The 23,600-nt window shown below is 26.2% G+C and overlaps 1 protein-coding gene and 1 long non-coding RNA gene across 2 annotated transcripts in view; one reads left to right on the top strand and one right to left on the bottom strand.

Annotated features, from left to right (window-relative positions):
* Positions 1-1,770, bottom strand: part of LOC129612514 (uncharacterized) — a 58,587-nt gene extending 56,817 nt beyond the window's left edge. The window contains exon 1 of the long non-coding RNA XR_008697238.1: positions 1,310-1,770. This is a non-coding gene — a long non-coding RNA (uncharacterized LOC129612514). The remainder of the gene's footprint in view (positions 1-1,309) is intronic.
* Positions 1-18,227, top strand: part of LOC129612512 (protein PFC0760c) — a 94,991-nt gene extending 76,764 nt beyond the window's left edge. The window contains exons 5-8 of the mRNA XM_055526155.1: positions 10,328-15,547; positions 15,654-15,859; positions 16,611-17,259; positions 17,901-18,227. Coding sequence (XP_055382130.1) covers positions 10,328-15,547; positions 15,654-15,859; positions 16,611-17,259; positions 17,901-18,004 — 6,179 coding nt within the window. The 3' untranslated portion in view covers positions 18,005-18,227. The remainder of the gene's footprint in view (positions 1-10,327; positions 15,548-15,653; positions 15,860-16,610; positions 17,260-17,900) is intronic.
* The last annotated feature ends 5,373 nt before the right edge of the window (positions 18,228-23,600 follow it).

Genomic DNA, 23,600 nt, shown 5'->3' with positions numbered 1-23,600 from the left:
TTACACCTTTTTGTTAAATAAAAACTTACTAGAATTTTTTAAATTTTATAAAAATAATTTCAAAACAAAGAACAAGAACAAAAAAAAATAATATTAAAAAAAATTTTCTTAAAACATTTAAACGGTGTTGTTTTTTATGCAAACAACTCTTATACCATTGCGAAGCTTCTTTCTTAAATTGTGAAAAATTTCCTCCTCCCTCTTCTTTTTTGCATTTTACATAATTATTGTGTATTCGAAACTATACACGTATGTATGTTTGTATGTACTTTAATTGATGAGGATCTGATTCTCATCAAACAGCAACTAGTTTTTTTTTTTGTGAAAGTGCAGCAGTAATAATAATAATAAAAAAACGGGGGAATTCTAAAAAAAACTTTTAAATTAAAAAAACAAAGGCTGAAGCTCATAAAAAATTATGAAATGTTAAGAAAAATACGATTATGTCAGAAATTTTTTTACAATATTAAGAGCATACCCTATTATTAAAACTTATAGTTGTAAAAAGAAATAACATGGCGTTTTAATAAACTTTTAACAATATTTTAAAACATTTTAACTACAATTTATATGACATTTTGATGAACATATTTTTAATTTTGTTAATAAAGAACTGTTTTGAAACCGTGAGATAAAATTTCTAATAAGAAAATTTAATTGTTTGAATTCAAAGAAAAACGGGAGGCAGAGTGGCCGATAGAATTTGAAATGAATTTATTGAAGTTTGAGTATAGGAGTAGGTTCAATGAATTCACGCTTTAACATCAGTAGGTGATTAACTGATTTTTGATTTTATTGAATGAGTCATGAATTGAGTCAAATACAAATATTTAAATGACATTTATTAGGTAGAGAAAAAGACAGCAATTTAGCAAAAATAGAAAGGATTAAAACATTTAAAAACAAATCCAACATCAACCCAAAAGTATTTCATCTTTCCAGATCGCAAGAAATTAAATACCTTTATATGGTAGGTCAAAGTCTGTTTTTGCAATATCACTTTTCTTTTCATTAAAACTTTATCTAATCTTTTAAACAATCATATTTAAGGTTATCATAGAAGCCTAGAAGAGCCTAGAACACTTTACAAAAAGCTTTACCTTTGTAAAGTTCTATCTAAAATTTATACTAAGAAATAAATTTTTATCTTGATAAATTCATAGACAATAATGACAATATGTGTATGTATTGGAAAAATTGGGATATGAAAACCAACAATATTATTTAATGAAAAAAATAAAGCCTAACCTATCCTATCCTAATACTTATACCCTAATTAAAACTACTTGTATATTCATATTGTACTTACATGTTACTAAGGCGATTGTGCAACCATCCATATTCTTTATTTAATAGAATATATGTGATATTAAACCATTTTCAAGAATGTTTTGTGCTTTATCATAATGATTTCGAATCAATTTTATAAGAAAATTATGAATTCTAGTTATGTTTGCTTCCTTGTACAAGAGTTTGTTGGAATAATAGTGCTTTTAATTGGTTTCGGGTTTTCTGTATATTCCGTTGCAGATCCATATGTATTTTTTTTTTCAAACTTTCGTAGTTTTTCCTTTAAATGTGCATTGATGTGGTGCAATATTGGTGTGCCATAAGCAAGTGTAAGTCTTCTTAATCATTGATAGTATATCAATATTTTTACTTTGCGATATCACAAATTTATAATTTTTCAGATTCGTGAGTTTGCCATCATAGAGACGACAAATACAATTAATCGATGCCGTATTGAGATAGCATAACTGCAGAATGTTTACTACGTTTATTTAGTCATATGTTGTTGGATGTCATTGTCCCATTAATCTTTCATTCATAAAGCCTGTAATTAAATTTAAAATAGTAAAAAATTAATGTAAATTTAAAATTCAATTTTATTTAGTTTGAAAATTATTAAAAAATTGCATTTTCATTACTTTGTATCTCGATTCTAGAAAAAAAAAATTCTCACACGCTTTTTTTATATTTATTTTAAAACACCAAAAAATAGAAGTATAGGAAATAGGAAAAAACTTTTCTCTTAAAGGTGTTAAAAAAATTTAATGAAATACAATAAAACTAATGTACTTTTAATGTACAAAATAAAACTACTAAAATAGCAAAATTTAACCAAAATACATAAAGGAAAAAAAAAAATTTTTTAATGCTGAATATTGACACAAATATTATCGTTCATGTTGTTTTTCCTAAAAGTGCATTCTGTACCCCGCTTTACCACGCCGTCAGCCGGATAATAAGAAAGTGATTGAGTATTGTGTATTTTTACAAAAAACTGCCAACCGAATTGAACTAGTTAATGTGGTTTGGGTCCATACTAATATTTTTAAATTGTATATCCTCTCTTTTAGAGCGTCAAAAGAACAGAGAAACACAGCAATTTTGTTCAGAAGATTTTGTTTAAGTCTGAATTTTGCATTATTTACTCGTTAAAATTTTCGCAGCGATTTACAGACATCGAGATTATAAAATTTCTTTGGGAGAGAGGACAATGCACAAGATATTAAATTATTAATAGTGTCTGTTTAACCTAGTAAAAATATGAAAATTCTTAACTTTTTTTTATACTGCAAGTAATTGTTAGAATTAAAAAAAAATAGGTTTTTCAAATTCACATTCCATAAGGTATTCCAATTATTTCATCGAATTTAATCCATTATAATTTTTAATACAAATTTACTTTTTAATCACAATGTTATTTGCCATTCTCTAAAACGAAAAAAAAAAATTTCAATTCTTCTATGAAATGGAAAAAAAAATTATTTTTACCTATAAATCTTTTTTTTTTTTGCTTTTGGTTTTAGTTTTATTTTATCCGTGAAACTTATAAACTACTTGACTAAACTATTCCAATCGAGTTCTTAAATTCACCAATTAAATGAATTAAGACTCCTTGTGCCTTCAATGCAATTTTACCTTTATTTTTCCCCCTTTTTTCTCTTTTAATTTTTTTTGACTCAATCGTTAGTTTCGTTTCATTTTAAATGCCAAGTGCACTAAATTGAACTTTGATGTGCTGTGTATAGAATGTGGAAGCATGTCTGATTCATTTTTTTTCCACTAAATTTTCTTCATTTACTTTGAACAACGAAAAGAAGAAAAGAAAAAAAAAGAATCAGCTGCAAACTTTATAGTTAAAACTTTTTTAAGTTATAAAAATTGTTAGCTACAATAACAAAAATATTCACACAAACTAAAATATAGAATTGAAAATGTACAATGTCTTTGAACATCCTTGTTATGGGGTACTTTAAAGTTAAATGCAACGGTATCCTTCCAATTTAACCAAATTTTTAATTTAGGTTTCGACTAAATGCTGTTAATTGAAACTTAAATATATGAAAAGCTGCAATCAGCTAAAAAATCTGCAATCTATCATCTAATATCAGCGGAATAACGCAGTATGTCTGATTTTTATGATTTAATCAGACTTTTTTTTACTAAAATCACTTATTTTAAATTTATTTGAAAATTCTGACATAGCTCTAAATGGCAAACTAATGTCAAATTGATTAATTCGGAAAAACTATTTAAATTAATGAACAAATCAAATTGATGTTAAATGTCTTCATTTAAAAGTTTGCAATTCGAAATTTGAAAATTTGAATTTTCATATTGAAAATTTTTTTTCACCTCCAAAAAAAAACCAATTAATTCTTTTCCCTTTTCATTTAAATTAGTAAAACTTTTGTAAAATAGTTCTGATTTCCCCGTAATCAAAAAGCGCATTGTAAACCTAACGGAAGCGAAATCAACCATTCTTTTGAATTGGAATAAAAAAAAAGAAATGGTCGTGTCCTCTTCGTTCGTCGCTGTATTTTAAAAGAGAGAAGTCAGTCAGTGTTGCACTTTACTATCAAAGTTGGTTATCAATTTATAATAACAAAAACAAAATAAGAAAAAAAATATTATTTATTTTTTTTCTCTTTCTCTTTTTATCTATTTTTTCTTATTTTCATTCTCAATTTAAACTGCAAATAAACACGGAAAATGTTCGCCGCTTCAGTGGGAAAACTTGGAAATAATTTTTAGTTTTGTTTTTTTCTCTTTTTTTTTCTATTATATTTTTTCCTATTTTTTCTTTTTTTTTTTTGAATTTTCAATTGCAACGTAAAGTATTTGGAGGGAAAAAAATAAAAGATAAAAAAAAAATTTAAAGCAGGTTAGTAGTGAAAAAGGAAATTTAAAAATACCAAGAAGAAATATGTTTGTATATATAAATATATGTATATATGTATGTAATTAGGCATATATATGTGAATAGTATAGTTATTGTGTGATCATTGGTTATTTGAGAAGGTAAAAAAATGCAGTACAATATTAAAAGCAAAAACAGCAAAAAAAAACACAAAACTATAAAGGGTTAAAAAATTTAAACTTTGGGTGTTTTGTTCCCAGATATTTTGATAACTTTGTTTGCTTTTAATTGCAACGTATCTATTAGTTAATTTAAAAATATTTTTTTTTAATTATTTTTCAAAATTTCTAAAAAGTTTATAATCACAATTTTTTTTTCTTTAAGAAAATTATGAGTTTATTTTGTAAATGGGAACTAATAAAGTTATAGAAATGAAAATAAATTGTAAATTTTTTTTTTTAATTTTATTTGCAAAGTGTTATCGTGTATTGAATACGTATACAAACACGGCAACATTTATAAATAAAGTTTAAAAAAGTAAAATCAAATTACCTTTGGATGGCGTGAAATTAATTATTGGAAAAATTCAAAATTATAGAAAAAAGAAACCTGCAGAGAATATGATAACACTTAAAACCAATCCGAGGTAGTTGGGTCGGAAGTAGTTTGAAAATAGGAGTAGGATACTGTACTGTATGTGTGGTAATTCTTTTCAATTTCAATTAAATTTGCGGAAGTAGCCTATTTGGATAAATTTGAACTCCTTCTTATACAAAATCTGGTGAAGCTTAGAATGCATCCAAAGTGTTATACTATTAGTATTGTAATAATACTACAATTATAGTACAATTATAAATTAAATAAATTGAAATGTTCCCAAATAATTTTTCAAAATTTTATGCATAATTCTTACTTTATAATAAACTTCTCCCAGTTTCTTTTAATTTTTTCAATAAAATAAAAAAACAAAAGATAAAAGTAAAAAAATATCAAGTAATTATCACCTTTTAACTGTAATAATTAACACTTTTCATTCAATATTACAACAATTTTTCTTATATACTAAAATACCATGTATGTATGTATGTATATATATATACAGAATTATGCTTTGTATATCACTCTATGAATTAAATATTTAAAGGAAATAAAATACCATCATTTCTCATTAATAAAAATTCCGCAAATTACTTAAAAATCTATAGAGAAGGTTTCATTTCTCAATGATCCTACAAAACAAAAACAAAAAAAAAGTCAATAAATTTTCTAATTCCTTATTTTATGTCGAATTGAATTGAATTGACATCGTTTTTCTAAATTAGGAAACTCTACTCCTATTATTACAAAAAAATATACTTGAATTGCCAATATTCATTTATCTTCAATTTCAGATGGTTTTTTTTCTTATATTTCATATTGCAACTAAAAAGTACAAAGTATTATTGGACTGCACATACTCTTATAAATATATAGAAAATGTTAAGAAAAATATGTTTATATGCATATTGTACACACATATGTGATTATTGATTACCTGAAAATTTGATCTACTTTAGAATCTAACCAAGCTAACTAGTTAGTCATAAAATATTAAAAAAAAAATCATTTTATATAATATGGACGGTTCTTTAATCCAGTTTTTGTTTGTTTCTGCTTTTTCTTTTTACTAAATACGCATATGATACCATCCATTCATCTTGTGATCAATTAAAAATGTACAAATAAAATTATAACAAATAAACATGTATAGATTTAATTTCAATAGTATTAAAGTATAGACAATTATTCTGACCAACCATAAGATATTATCAAAGTATTAATTTTTTAAAATGAAATTATAATGGAGCTCTCAGTACAATCGGAGTGGTTTTGTCATGAAATGGGTAAAGGAATTTCTTGATTTATATATTACAAAAAATTTATATGCGATAGGTTAGGAATACTGTTAGAAACAATATCGTTCTGAATATTTCTCGCGCTGGTATCACGCAAGGTGGTTACTGAGGTAGCATTTACTCATCAACTTGTGAGTGTAATCGTAATTTCTCCCGCGTTGTTTCAACAAATTTCGTTTAAGAAAAATAGATCCGAGAATGGTTATGGTGGGAATGAGTCGATGAAAAAAATGTGGCGTAAAGTGAATTCTGATTCTCAGTATTTTAATACTAGTATTAGTAAGACTGCTTTTAAAGTGTATGATAATTGTAGTATTCAAGATTATTTAATAAATCTAGTATAATTTTGATTGACACTTAAATTTGGGACAATACTTCAATAAACTTATGTGAATTTGATATTTACAATATCATAAACGCATCATTGAATTTGTAACACTATTTTTTTTAAATACAAGAAGGCACTATATTAGAACTTGTATAAAAAAAACTTTTTTCAATTCTAGTTTATTAATTGATCCCATGAATATAGAAATTCCCGGGATACAACTCTGTTTTTTTTTTGTTATGTATTAGTAATAGCAATTTGATTACACATACAAAAATATAATAACAATAATGTATAATAGTTGAAATGCCGGATTTAAAATTATATGGCGCATATTGAAGAAATATTATTTGTTATATAATAATTTTGAAACAAGCCTTAGTAACAATTTTCTTCAAAGAAAACTCTTAACATTGTTCGTGTATCTGAATATTATACCAAGTAGCTCTTGTTAATGCGAAATTATTCAGTGTAGACAGAGACTATAAATATGAAATTATTTTCTGACTTAATATTTAAAGAAAAGTATACAAGAAAATTATGATTTTAGTGTATTACTTCAAGTTCTTACTTCTACGCATTGATATTTGTTATTATATTATCGATAATTTCAAATATAGGATAATGCTTTTAATTTAACAAAGTAGATATAAATTAATTATGTAATATAAACAACAGGAGACAAGTTGGAATCAGTGTTCTTATATAATACTTTCTGTTGATAAACTTGTAAATTATTAAACATTTAATTGATCAGTAATTTTAAAACGATTTCAAGGAGATTTCAAATTGAACGCGTTTTTATTTAAGATTATATATTCATTCGGCCATTTTTCCGCGATTTCGCTAAATCTGTCTGTCATTTTTCCGAATACTTCTTGAAACTTAATTTTATAAGGCATAATTATAAGGTATAACAGAATTAGCGTAGTTAATTTTACCTATATTCCCGTTTCAAATACGTAATTACTATTTTGCTTACTTTTTTCAATAATATAATCGATCAGGAAATCAGTATGCGTGTGTTGAATGAAATATGTGTTGTTGACTGTTTAATTAATTATAGCTCAGAATAGTTTAATAATCGGTACGGGACGTCCAATCATTCCCCGATTTCCTACTCATTCCTACTCTTTTCTAACAATTATATTTTTAAACTTAGTAACATTTTCGAATGCTGTTTTAAAATGATTCAAACAAAATTATCAAAGCGAGGCGTAATACATTTCGTCGGCTGAGTGCTATTTTGATCCATAAGACACTTTCGAAATTTCTGACTTAAGACCACTTTCATAGGTTTTCGATGATGATCTTTCAGTTTAAGTAATCAGATTTTCGCTATCTCATTTAGTTTCGGAGATACGCCGATGTCAATTGGATCCACCTCCACTTAAAATTTAATTTGGGATGCATTTTGATCCATTTGAAACAAATTTTTATTATTCTCTTTATAAAATACCAGTTATTTCAAGTATTTGAAAGTCTCTTCTTACAAAATGGAATAATAATGAGAATGTCCGCTCTAAATTCATCTATTAATTAAATATTGTGCTTCGTAATGCAAAAATTGAGGACTCTTTGAAATAATTTTAAAAACATCAGTTTCGTTTACGATTCGCCATCAACTACTTGAGTTTATGGACCACACTTAAAATATGATTGAAGTATTTTTTTATTACATTTTAAAAGTTTTTAAAAAGTCGTTTAACACTGTTTTAAATATTTTTTGAACAGATATAATTGAGTATTATACGTCAGTGTAAGCCTTTCTCTGGCAAATTCAAAACATACATAGCCTTCGTTAAAATATACTTTTCAAAACGCCTAAGCATTGCCGTATTTTAGTTTCCGAATCTTTTAAAAACAAATGAAAATATTTCAGTCAACCCTTATAGATATAAATTGTAAATATGTCTTGACAATCTGTTTATAGAATCAAATCCTAGCGAACTAGCTGAAGAAAATTTTTGAAACATGTAAACTATAATTTGGCACTTTGTTACCGAATTTCCTGGTGTCACTCCAATTGATGCCGAATTTTCTGGTGCTACCCAGCTACTCAGAAGACAAATCACTAAAACTTCTAAAATATTTGCTAAAGTGCAACCCTTCATGCACTTTAAAGAGCTTTATTACTACTTTATTACAAATTTTGTTGTCATAAAGTTATGGTTGATGTTTGTTAGAATTAAAATAATCTTTTGCTTCTAACAACGGACCCTTGGAATTAAAAATTTAAATCTTGTACAGCAATTTCCATAATGGACAATTAAATACACAGAACCCTTTTTTGGACAACAACATACCGGACGTCGCCTCCATTTTTTGAATGGTGAACGCTTTAAAACAAATTATATTTGCTCTACAAACTAGAAAAATATAATTCAAGAATTTTAACTACAATAGGTAGCTTCATCACGAATTGTAAAATTATTGATTAAAACTTTTAAATATTAATATAAACTTATTCTGAACGCAAATTGCTCAAGTCAGTTAAATTTGACGAAAATCTTTTAAAAATATAATTTGGTCATCATTAAATTACAAACCCAATGTTCTATAAAATTCTTCATATAATTTGTTATTAAATATAAGAGGGATTAAAATTTCTTCTTAATTTTTTTTTCATATAATTTCCGTTTTTGCACATACATAAATGGAATTGCACATTTTTCCAAAAAGGAGAAATCGCGAAAAGTATAATTCTCATTGTCAATTCCATAGATGAAAAAAAAATGCATTTTATTTTTCTAGTTTTGTCTCTTTTCATATTTTTTTTCCTAAGTTGAAACTTTAGAAAACTTGTTCTGTTCATTAAAATTTACAATTATATACACATATAAAATATTATATACACATAAGTCTGGCTATCGGCAGTTTGTTGTGAAGACCGTCGTATATTTCGCTTCTTTAAGGATAGATATATATTATATAAGATGAAATTAAAACAAACACACACAAACGCAGAGGGGTTAAGAGAAAAGAAAAACTTGCAAGAAAGAGAACTAGGAATTATGTACAAATATAAATAATAACACGTACATATGTACATGTAGAATTTCTATAGTAGAGTCCGAATAAAATGGATTTTATTATTAGGATTATGGAATTATGTTGACATTCAATTTTTTTTGTATTATGTAATAGGTTCCTTTCTATTTCTTTAAATTCCTTTCTATTTCTGCCACGAATTACCAGAGCAATACTGCCCTTCAAAATGTGGAGTTTTCCTGATTTATAAGCATAAACTAAATACAGGTCAATTCCAGGAATCCACTTTACGGGCGGTATGGCACTTAACGATATCCTAAAAACAAAGAAATTTTTATTGTTCAACTCTTTGAACTGGAATTAATTTGGAATAACAAACAATTAAGGCTTCACTGTATAGAATTACAAGTGTATACAAACTTGAATGGGTATATTTATTATGTATTTTTTTCTACATACTTAAATAGATATACAGACCCAAAAATATAATTATACTCGTCCGTGTATATCTCGTATGTTTTGACGTACGTATGTATGTGTTTATATAAAAAATAATTGAAGGCCGAAAGATTTCCTTATGACCTAAATATTTTAGCTTGAAATTGCATTTAGTAATATTTCAAGAATTTTTTTTCTTGCCGTTTTTGCTCTCTATTTTGTAAAAGAAAAATTTCTTTTGCCATATTACGCTAATCTCCTTTAATATTTCACCGTGGTGGCGTAGTATGTCAACCATTTTTAACATTTATATGAAATTCTTTTAAGGACATAATGATAAGATGTCATTGTTAATATTTTGTTTGGTTTGCGGCATTATTTCAACTGCAATTAATCATTTCGAGAACTTTTCATGCAGAGTGCAAGAACTTTAAAATCGAAAATTTCCCACGTCCATAAAAACAGACATAAAGCTATTTTAAAAGTTTACTTTAAAAAACTTGGTTTTTTTTTTCTTTTTAATTACAGCTGCACATCCAGGTGCCGTCTGTTACAGCGATGCGCATTGTCGAATGTTTTCAGTCAAAAGCCACTGTGATTTTTTAATACCAAATCTTTTCGGCCGATGCCAATGTAGTGCACCAGCACGTCAAGTTGGTGGAGATTGTTTATATGAAAACGAAACGTCAACATTTGAAGAGTTTTATGAAATGTCATCTGTGACACCACAAGAAATAATAACAACAAAACAAAGCGAAACTACTTTAGGTCCTGTAGTGGTTCCATTCACTGAAAATCAGCTAGATCTAAAATTAGAATCAACAGAAACTTCGTCAGAACATGATGATACTAAAACTTCAGAAAGTATTAATTTACCTTTAAATAAAATTGCAGAAAATCAAATAGCAGAACAAGATGATATTCCTTCAAATGTGGTAGGACAGCAAAGTGATTCTTCCGAGCAAGAAAACATTTCAGCGGATCAATCATTAGAAAACCATGAAATAACAAATCAAAGTGACATTGCTATACTTGATGATACTTCAAAAACAGAAGAAAGCCAATATACAGAAAACCAATCAAGTTTGGAAAATAGTACCGAAATGTTACCGGATAAGTCAGAGGAATATATAAGTGCGCAAGATAATTCAGAAAGCTTCTCAAATTCAGAACAAGTTGGTCAAGACATTTTGGAACATCATGTACCAGAAAGCATAAGCAATGAATCTGCAGATGAATTACAAAGTGGAAGTTTTTCATTGAACATTGATGACAATCAATCAACTGAAAATCACCCCACAAAAGTGTCAAATTCAGAAAATCAGAATGTTATGCATGAAGAAACTCTGCAACCACTACTGTCCTCAGAAGATGCAACTAAATCAGAGGAACCAGAGAAAAACGAAAACAAGGAAGGTGAAAACGAGTCTGATATTGAAGGGTCAACAGAAAACGCAATTTCGCATGAAAATGATGAAAGCATGGATGAAGACGAAATTAAAGCTACTACGGAAAAAAAAGGTGATAATGAAGCTACAACCATAAGATATCCAGAAGAAAATTTTGAGGATGAAGAGAATGACTCTGGAAATGATGAAAGTTACGATTATCCTTTTAAAATAGAAGAAGAAGATGAATATGCACACCACGAAAGTGAACATTCCGAACAAACTGAAAAAGAAGAAGAATTTCACCTTGAACAAACTACACAAGTGTTTAAAGCACCCCAAGATAGTAATACAGAAAAATCAGTAGAAATAAATGAATCACAAAATTTAGAAACAATCGATTCCGCATCAACCGACAGCCACTCAGGTGAAAAGGAGGACGCTTCACACTCTGTTAATGAAAGCTTCGAAAATAATCAAGATATTTTCTCAAATTCCAATGTGAACTTAAATAACTTAGACAAAGAAAGTGTTGAACATACAACTATTAGTCCAATTAATAGCTTAATAACGAAAAATAGTGAAGAAACGTTCGAAAATGGGGATATTGTTACGGCTGCAGATCAAATAAAAAGCGAGGAAGATAAAAGTATAGATGACGGAACCACAGAACTGCTTAAACCACAAGAACAAATTTCAACTGAAAAGGAAACATCACCAGAAAGTGAAAATACTGAACAAACCCCATTATTTAGTTCACCAATCGAAGAAAATGATAGTTCATTATCAAAATTGGATGTAGATACCACTAATGAAAGTACAACGGAAAAGTCTCAAGAAACTTTAGCTGCCGAAGAAAATAAAACTGAACTACCAAAGGAAAGCATTAACCTTAAAACAGAACAGCCAGTTCATCAAGATGTTATGATGCAACAAAATGATGACAAAGAAGTTTCTAAAGAAGAAAACAATAACGCTTTTAATGAAGAAATTGAACATATTTTAAGTGAGGAAAATAATAGTGCCGAGAGGTTAAGCGAAGAAGTTTCAAAAGAGCAACCAATCAAAGTTTCTAGTGAACATTCAGAAGAAACTTTTGGAGAAGAAATTCAATCTGAAGATGATGTTAATAAAGACGATTTATTGTTGCCATCTGTCACTCAGCACCCTGTAGAAGGAGATACAACTAAAAGTGAAAATGTGAACTCAGGAGAACATATCAGAGATGGAATTTTGGAAGAAGAAATAGAAAGGAAAACTGATGCTCCAACTAAAGAAGATATTTCTGATCAATATAAAATACAAATTAATAATCCAACAGAATCACCAATTTGGCATGAATTTGTTCAGCAAGAGGATATCGCAGAAAGTACAACATTAAGTGATTCCGCTATTCTTCCCAGTGATAATAGTCAGAACAATGAACCCAACGAATTTTTAATTAAAAATGCAGGCGATACTGAAAAATTAACGGACCAATATGGTCTTATGAAAGAAGTTACAACTTTAAAACCAGTTGATACAGCAGAAGAACAAACCACAATTCTAAATTTGACTGAAGAAAAGATTGTAGAAAATGTGCAAGTACTACAGTCAGACAATTTGTCACAAGTTTCTGAAAGTGAGGAAATTTCTCATGCACTTGAACCAGAGAAAAATTTATTGGCAGGCGATCTAGAAGAAAAAATTGAAAACAAATTTACGACAGAAGCTCCGATTATTGATTTAGTAACAATAGAACCTTCTGTTAACCAAATTGACGAAAAAATAATAACATTGAAACCTTCTGTAGAATCAATTCAAAAAAATGAAAACATCTCATTCGAATCACAACCATTAGAAAACATGAATTTTAACGAAAATTTAGAATCCATAGTTTCAATGGTAGACGATCTTAATCGTGATATCGATTCTCTTACAACAATATCTCCTCCTATGATTAGTAATACCAACCAGCTTCCAGAGGAACATGCTCTTCAAGCTGCTATGGAATCTGAGGAAAATAAACTAGATGATAAAAAAGATTTGACAACTATGAAGACACTTAAGGAATCAGAAATAGATGATAGCATATCTAATGAATCAGCAGTTCAATCTGTAACTCAAAAAATACCCCAAGAATTATCACAAGAAAAGGCTGACGAATTATCGAGTAAAAATGAAGCCGATGACATTTTAGGCAAGGATAAACCTTCTCTTTTGGAAACTGATCCAATACAGTTGGAGATAATGACAATAACAACAATTAACCCTAACTTAATTAAAGAAGAAGTTGTAAAGTCTGAACCTTTAGACGAATCCTCAGGTACAGAGAAAAATATTTTCGAACAAATAGAGGAAGAAATAGAAAATATTTTAGAACAAACAACATTGAAACCTCAATTAGATAGTAGTAAAGGAACGGAAGAAACTTTCAAAAATACTGAAGAACTTCCAGGAATTGATGAAAGTGTTGATACAACGGTTGCCCCAGAATTAGCGGCACAAAATCCACCAGACATAGACATTGAGCGTGAAGAAATTCCTATTGGCTCATTATTTATTGATCAAATGATTCAAGAAGCTATGCAATCGTTAGATGAAACTCATGCTACAACCATTGCTCCAAACATAATTTTACCAAGGGGCGAAGATGAACAATTATTTAGTCCAAGTCAAATATTATCCTTAAATAATAATTTTAATCAACAAAAGCCATCAAATAACGAGGATATTTCACAAAAACAAACTATTGAAAACGAAAGCGTAACTGCAAAGCCTGATGGAATCAATGACATAAACTCAATGGTAAACAATGATTTAGAAAATGAAGCAAATTTTATACCAATGAAAGATAATCTCAATACTGAGGTAGAAAAAGAAACCGAGAAAATGAGTGAGAAAGAATTTGATTCTGAAATTGTTAAACCACTCGATGATGTTAATAAAGATATTCCTGAACAAATTTCAAATACCGAACAGGATCACTTTATAACAGATATATCACGTGAAATTGCACAAGAATTACCAGAATCATACACAACAAGACCAGAAACATTAAACCTTGCAAATAAATTTATTACGACTCTATTCCCAATTTATCAACAAATAAATGATAGTGATGTTGAAGTTACCACTGCTGTCGATACTATTCCAGATCAATTAACTAATATAAAATTCCAATCAAATAATCTCTCTCACGATTCAACGGAAGCAGAATCGAATATTTATTCAGTTCAAATAACAACAAACGATCCCAATTTGTTATGGAACCAATACAATATTGAAAACAATAATAGTATCAAAAATGAAAATGTTGAAAATAAAAACAATAATGAAAACATCAACAACAACAACAGTGATAACAGTGATTCAAATGGTGATGATAATAATGATGTTGATAATAAAAATAATGACGATACTTTAATCAACAAAACAATCAATATCAATAACATGGAGAATAATGAAAAACAGGATAATAGTGAAATAACAACTGAAAAATTATTACCTGAAGATCTTCAACTGACCACGACGACGTCAACAACGAATGAAATCAATAAATTTAATGCCGACATTGAAATAATAAAAACCAATAAAATGCCAATGGCTATACCGCCACTAAGTGCCAATAAAATTGATGAAACAATTTCAGATAATCTTACAATAAAAAACAACAAAAATAACAATAATATGGAAAAAAATAATATAAAAGACAGCTCAGACATTAACTATAGTAATTCACAACAAGAACAAATTCAATCAATTTCTTCTGTTACTGCTGCTAATTCTGACTATCATCAAGAAAAATCTGATCATCATCAACATCATTATTCTTTAGTAGATCAAGAAAATAATAGTAATTCTAATAGAAGTGATATTATTGATTCACAACAAAATCTATATAATATAGAAGATAGTAGTTTAACAAGAACAACAACAGAAATAAATAACGAAATTGAAACAAAAACCTATGAAACAACAACAGGAGCGGCCGATGTTGCTGAAATTACAACACAAACAATGATTAATTTAGCTAGTCGTACAACTCTTATGGAACCGCTTGCTCCAATAACAACAACGTTAGCTAATTTGATGGATGATAATGACATGACAACAACAATGGCAACAGCAAAAACTATAACAACAACAGAAGCAACAATCAATTCACCTACAATTATTTCTTCTGTCATTTCGAATGATAATAAAAATTCTGTTGAATTATCATCGAATGTGAATAAAACTGTAATTGAATACTCGTCCCCACTCCAAAATCCATTTAATCATGATAATACTAGTAGCAATGATAATAATGATAATAGTAGTAAGTTAAAAGCTTCACTAATGGATTTAACTAGTACCAGGAAATCAGGAAAACCAAGTGGTAAGTATTGTATTTTTGTTTTTTGGTTTTTAAAATAGGATATAAACGTTATGTATAATTAATCAAAATTAAAACTGACATTGGATTATATAATTTTTTTTTTTAGAATTTCGTAAACGTGTTGACTTAGGAAATGGACCAGTATCATTAGGTTTGCCATGTATTTCGGATACCCAATGTGTGTTAGCTGATCCATATACTTATTGTAACGAAAGAAGAGTTTGTGATTGTGCTGTGAATTTAATAACGGGTGGACATAATTCAAATGCTTGTAGTTCCAATAATACCGGATGTAGTCCAGGAACATTCCAGGTAGAAAAAAATTTTTAATAAAATTTCGTACTTCTAATTATTAATAATATTCTTTAATAATTTTTTTTCAAAATATATGTATGCCTATAATTATGAAATACCTGTTGTATTCAAGAATGCATCCATTCAATTTTCGATCCATTCAATTGTATTCAGGTGGTTGTCAAAAAGAAATCCTTTCTTTTTGCTAGCCCGTTAACAAGCAAACATAGGAGCTTTTAGATCTTTACGTATATTTAGTTCGAATTGTCAACGTCAAATTAACTCAGTTTACCATAGCGAAAAAGACCAAATTATTCAAATTATTTTGAATCTGTCAATTTTCAGCCGAAATCAGACAATTTAACGTGAGTGCTTATATCTTTTGAAAACAATATTGAATGTGTGATTGATAATATTCTGACATATAGGCCACGTGAGCAATATTTTGGTACAAGAAATGAATATTATTAAAAAAGTAAATTGCAGCACTTAATCTGTCGTTCCCTTTAAATTTAACAAATTATCGGTTAAAAAATCATGCATTATTTTGCCCAGTATTCGTATCACTGCACAATATTCCCATACATGAAGAAAAATGAGTCATAATTCCTGCACAACATTAAAATAAATCAATATCAAGTCTTATAGAAATTAAAAGTTAATTAAAAATACACCCAACACTTTTTTATTGTTTTAATTATAAAATTTTTTTTTCATTATAAATACTTCTACTCTAATTATATAATTTTTTATTATTCATTTTATATAGTGTCGCTCAAGTGGTGTTTGTATATCATGGTTCTTTGTATGTGATGGTCGCCCAGATTGTACAGATGCATCTGATGAAGAATGTATACATAATCCAAGAAAAAATCAATATTGTCCAAAACAATCATTCAATTGTTATAAATCGGGTCGTTGTATTAGTCGTGCAGCACGTTGTGATGGTAAACGTCAATGTCCAAATGGTGAAGATGAATTAAATTGTAACTCATTAAAATCAGAATATGGTAATTGCCCAGAGAATACATTCCGTTGTAAAAGTGGTGAATGTTTACCAGAATATGAATATTGTAATGCAATAATAACATGTAAAGATGGTAGTGATGAACCACCACATTTTTGTGGATCACGTTCAGTACCAAATTTCTTTTTACGTTTATTAACTGCAAATCTTGGTAATACAATTACAAATGGTTTTAGTAGCAGTAATTCTAATATAAATAGTAATAACAATAATAATAATAATGATTATAGTTTAAATAATGATTATAATAACGGAATGTTAGGTGGTAATCGCATGAATCATTATTGTCCACATAGATGTAATAATGGACGATGCAGATCAACAGCTATTGTATGTTCAGGTCGTGATGGATGTGGTGATGGTACCGATGAAGAAACCTGTTCTGTATGCCGTAAGTTTTCGACATTTTTTTTTTGTTTAATTTTCTGTTTTATGATTTTGATGAAAAAAATTGAAATTCAATTAACAACAAAGTCTTTTGAAAACATTTTAAAGAAGCGTTTACATGAAGAAAAAGAAAACAAAATTATTTTTCGCAAAAAAGCCGCATATTTCTTTTCCAAATGTTTATTTACCCGATTTACATAATTAAGACATTGAATAATTGCTTTTTTATGTAAATTAGGTAAAGTGATTCGAATAACATTCTTATACACGAAAAATATTTCTAATGTCAATCTGAGTTCTTTCATAGTTATATATACATATTCATCTGTCACAAGTCATATTGAAAATGACATTTAAAACTCATTTACCCTTACTTTTGTATAAATATCTCAATATCTCATATAACCTAACTTTTAAATCCGTGCGGCGTTCGAAATACAAGTCAATTGTGGTAAAATTTTAACTTATTTCAAATATCTGCAAAAATCAATAGAATATTCAATTAAAATTGCATAAGCTCTAATCATTTTAAGTAAATTGCTGGAGTTAATTTTATTATCACTAAGAAGTTTCATATTTTGTACCACATTTTTATAAAATCATTGTTTAGCATATTTTAATAAAAAATATTTCTGTAATATACAGGCTGTCCTGCACCAGTTCATGGAGCATCAAGAGTTTTAATGGATCCAACACAAACACAACCTGCAGCCCAACCATCATTATGGGGTTGGCCATTCTGGAATTAAAACAAATTATTCAACAAAACTGAAAAGTACATAGAAATGAAGAGAATAATAAATTGAATAAAAATCTAAACGCCATCATCATGTTATATACATAAGTCTTTAAATTTTCAACAATTAGTTTTTAATATAGGAAAGAAAATCTATCTCTTTAAATAAAATTTAAAATATAAAATGTAGTTTTATGTAAAATTTTGAAAAATTTAATTATAAAATAGGTTTCAAATTATAAATTTATAGAAAACGTTAGTTTTTTTTGTTTAACTCAAATTTTATAATTTAATACTAACTTTTGATGTTCTTCATAAAGATTTAAAATAATCATTCACCGCTCTTAATATTAGATTTGATACAAACAATATAACCTAAAAATTCTTATATCATTAAAATATTTAAAGTGACAAGAACCAGAAGAATTAATTTAAATGTCATAATTTTTAAGTAATTTTGTTATAAATTTACTATATAAGTGTATGAAGAAAAATATTTTTACATAATATTTTAATAATATATATTTTTTTTTATTAGTCAATTTAATAAGAAAAATTATTGATATAAAAAAAATTATTAAAAAATTATATATAAAATTATAATCAGCAAAAATAAAAATATGTAAAATTTAAGAACAAATTAAAATGTGATTGAAAGCACAAAAATGAACAACGAACACTCTGAAATAAATCATATATAAAAAAATAATAAATAATTTAATTTAAGTGAAAAAAATAAATCTAGAAAATTTAAAAAAATTTATATTAATTTCTTGTTTTCAAAATTTAAAAACGAAATTTCAAAATAGAGTCAATATTGCCAGATCAAAATTTTTGTTTATGTCATTATCATTCAATTAAAATATTTAATTTGTCATTTATTTATCAAAAACAAATAAAATTTCGTTCTTTCAACCGAATGTTCTCGAAACAACGAATAAAAAATTGTTTAAAAATTATCTTATTAAATAATAAAAACAATATTAATTTCATATAAAAATTTTGTTAAGTTTATCTTACGTTAAGCACACAACACGTCAAAATATTCAATATTTTGTACACAAGAGCGTAAACAATAATAAAATAATAAAATAAACAATACATTTGTATTAATCATACATCTTTGTCATACATCTTTCATATTTCATACATTTCATTTCATACACATATAATATTCATATATTCCGTATTCTTATTTATAATTTTCATCTTAAAAAAAGAAAATATAAAAATATTTTTATTTCATTTTTAAATTATTTTTTTTTTTTAGTTATTGACACCTTGCTAATAAAGGATATAAGATTGTAATATATTATAAGTGTTATACAGATTTTGTTCAAATGTTATTTGAATCAAACTAAATGTCACAAAAATTTATAGAACAAATATTTCAAAACTTGTATTATGTCTAAATCATTTTAAGACACTTAATTTTAAATGTTATTTTCACATTCAATTAATTAAATATTTAAAATTTTAATAATATATCACAATATCCTTTATTTTAGTGATGCTGACAATATCATTGCAGTTATAAATATTTAAATTATATTATTATTAATTTAATCTTTTATATTTTACACTTTTAATCAAATTCTTATAGAAATAAAATATAAAATATATTTTTATAAAATTATATTTAAAAACAAAAACTAAATTTAGAATTAATTTTGTTTCATACTAATTTTACTGGACTTGCATTTGAAAAACTCATTTTTTCTACTTTTAAAATTTAAAATGTTATTAATAAAGTGAGAAATTTCATAATTAATGTGGAATTAAAAAATTAATAATATATTCACAAACTTATTATGTGAAAATAAAAAATAATTGTGCCTTACAATTAAAATTAAAATATGTAAATTAGTTTGTATAATATTAAAGATTTTATATAATAATTAAACAAAAAAAAAATATTATATTAAAAATAAAAGAAAATTAACAAAAAAAAATTAAAATAATTAAGTAATTTGTCTAATAATTATCTATTCTAAGTTCTAATTCAGTAAAATAAAAAATATTAATAGAACTGAAAAAATACAAATTAAATAACATCACATACAATTGAAACAGAATATTTATAAAATATTTTAAAATAATTTTTTCTTTTAATTTGTTTAATTTTGCAGACTTTAAATGATTTCATAAATATTTAAAATTTTTTTTTTTTTATATATATAAATTAATAATTAAGTTTTTTTTCCCTTATAATTTTCAAAATTAAAATATTATTAAATTTTTATAAATAAAAATGTAATATGGATTATTTCAAAAAGAAAAATTAAATAAAAAAAAAAACTTTTATATAACAGTTGAAATTTTCTTTTGTGTTTATGTTTTTTTTATTTATATTAAAAAATAATTCAAGAATAATTACACGTATATTTTTTCCGGTAGATGTCCTTATATTTTTATAAAGAAATATAAACGTCAAATACTTGAAGTATAAATTTCTCAGAATTAATTTTCTACGACCGCGTGAAACATTATTACAGTTATCATTTCTAGTTTTAGTATGAACTTATGAGTTGTGATTGATACCATATTTGTACTATATTTTTCTAGTATTATTTTATGCGGGCCAGTATTACGAGTATTACTTTTTCCAGTATTACTTTTTTTAAATTAAATAAACTTTGCGTAATATACTTTATATAATACATAACAACATTTGACATCTTTCACTGTATACAAGCATATTTACGAATCTTATATAATCTTTTATACAAAATTATAAGGTACGGCCTATATTTTGGAATCCCATTCTTAAAATATATTGGAGAAACTTTTCTGATAATTAAAAATTTAAAAAGAATTTTTCTAAAATTTCTAAAAAAAACTGTTTGTATACGAAACTGACAACCCTTCGATTTTAATATTATCCACCTACAATAAACTATCTTCAACATTGTTATAAAATATACAGCTGAATTAACAACTCATATTTCGCACATTAAATATTAACATGCAAAAAAAACGTGTTATTACTAATTTAATTAATTATTTACAGTATAATTTGTTCATTATGAAATCTCATTTGCTCATTAAGCTCATTTGAAAGAAAAACTTAAAAAGGCTTCGTTTGATTTTTAGTTAACCTCGCAAAACTTCATTGATTACAAAATATTTTTGAGCTCTTGAGCATTATAAAAAAACTTTAATTTCATTTTATTTATGAAATGCTAAAACAAAATTATCTTTCAAGCTAACAAAAGTGTGACTGGTTTTATAAACACCGCTATAAAACTTATAAAAAGAACCACTAAAACAAAACGCTTCTAAACAAAAAAGTGAAAATTCCAAAACAAAGTCGTAGTTATTTTGCATACCTTCTTATATTTTGATAAGATCACCTTAAGCCTAAATTTATGCAATTTTTTTTTTAATTCAAAAACAATTGTGAATGTGGTGAATAACGAATACTTGATTTAAATTCATTATTTGATTTTAGCAATTCAAATGGAAAACGTTCTACATTCAAATATTGCAATATTACGTCACAACTATTTGTGACGCTATAACTATTTAAATTCTAAAAGACCTACTATTAAATTTACAGCAGCACCAACAATATATTTTATATACATATACATTTATACACTTTAATATTTCAAAAATTAAAAAAGTATTTAAAAAAAAATCATTAGTTTTTTTTAAAAAGAAAACCTCTAAGTCAAGGCCAAGTATAAAGAATATTGTATGAAAATACAACAAAACTATTAATATCCTCAAAAATTATTAATGCATAACTTTACAATTCACTGTAAAATCAATATTATTACATTAACATTCTGTTAAGATTGCTGCATTTAGTAAGTTGTATAAAAAACTATAAAAAGCATAAACTTTTTTACAAGGATATTGCAGAAATCAAAAACAAAATTTAATATCCTTGTTATAGCATTAGAAATTTCTATTTTCTTTTTATTCTATTTGTACATTGTATTGCATTTAACTATAGCAACAATAATGAAAGTGAATAAATAATTTATTATGCAATTAATAATTTAAGCAAGATAACATGAGGGTGGTTTTTACGGTATAGCAATAGCCATTCGTTAATCACATATAAAAATATTTAAAGAAAATGTTATTCGGTTGTTATAACAACAAAACAAAAATTATATTTAACCCTCTTTATTCATTCATTCGAAACACGTATATGAATATGTGGTAGCTTTCTATATAGTAATTTTAATATTAAATGAATATAAAGATATTGACTATTGAAAATCGCTTTTGAAAAGAATATTTTGTGTATTTTAGTTGGCAAGAGTTTATTTTTAGTAAAAGACCACGTGTACATTAAATAATAACAAAAATATTAATAATCGCCTATTGTGATTTTTATTTCAAAAGTGACAAATTAAAATTATTACGTTTAAATATTTATTTTAAATATTTAACATATAGTTCGAATACAATAATTTTTGAGAATGTTCAGACATTCATTAATTCATTAAGAATTTAGAAAGTGCGGATATACAATTAAAAATAAATTGATAAATATCGTGAAATTAAAGTGTAATTTTTATTTTATCACAATTACTAACACCCACATAAACATTTATAAAGGCATCAATATAGGTTATGGAGTATTACTAAAGTAAACTAATGGGTACCTGCCCGAATGTCCTTGTATTTATAATAAAAGAAAGAAAAAAACATTAACATTTTGTTTTTCGTTCTTATTTTCCTTTTTTCCTTCAAATTTGTTTTGTTATTTTTAACAAATTTTTTTCTTTTATTTGATATGAGAATTGGGACTTGTGATTTTTATAATATTCTACAAAAAAAAAAAATGAACAAAACAAAAATACTTATAAAAAGAATGTGCGTACGATTTATTTATTCATGAATATTTTGTTTTTTTGTTATTTTATACAATGAAGTAAAATTAGGGGGGCCTACATATGTAAATTTTATTTCTAAATAATTTTAATTAATTTATGCAACATAAAATCTATACCGTTTTATATCGTAAAATTTTATTCTACATAAACACCCTTCGGTTTTTGGTAAAAAATGTCACACTGGCAACACTTCATGTTACCTATGGCAATTTGCTTTCGTGAAATATTGTAAGTCTTATACAATAGCACAGTCTCACTTAAGTCATATATTAATTTATATGGATGCCTCTTTCAGAATGATGGTATTGATGTCCATTAGATCTTAGAACTATTATAATATAACATTTTAATGACTTCCCTAGAACGGAAGATATTGCAGTTTATTTTATCGAAAGTATAAATTTTAAAAATGTTATACCCCAAACAGCACTTGTGGTTCAGATGTGTCAAGTGTGCCGTTTTCAGAGCAGTCAAGTGTGTTTGACGACTCTTAATAGCACTATGCAAATTAAGTGACTGAAAATTTCGAGATATAAATTTATATAAAATGACTGTTTTATAAAATTTTCTAGAATTTAAAAAAACTTTAAGAAAAATATTTGAAATACTTGTGTCTTTTTCGAAAGAAAATCACGTTTCATATTTATTTTAGGTTTATTGTTTACCAAATTTGTGGCTTACAAAACCACATTCCCCTAAAGTTTGGAATTAAATTAATATTTTATTGTAAATTTATTCTTATAAGCTATTTTAATT

The sequence above is a fragment of the Condylostylus longicornis genome, unplaced genomic scaffold (assembly GCF_029603195.1).
Source record: "Condylostylus longicornis isolate FDR11 unplaced genomic scaffold, ASM2960319v2 ptg000074l, whole genome shotgun sequence".
NCBI lineage: Eukaryota > Metazoa > Arthropoda > Insecta > Diptera > Dolichopodidae > Condylostylus > Condylostylus longicornis.
Note: the sequence above shows the minus strand (reverse complement) of the source record. Positions and strands in the feature narration are given on the sequence as shown.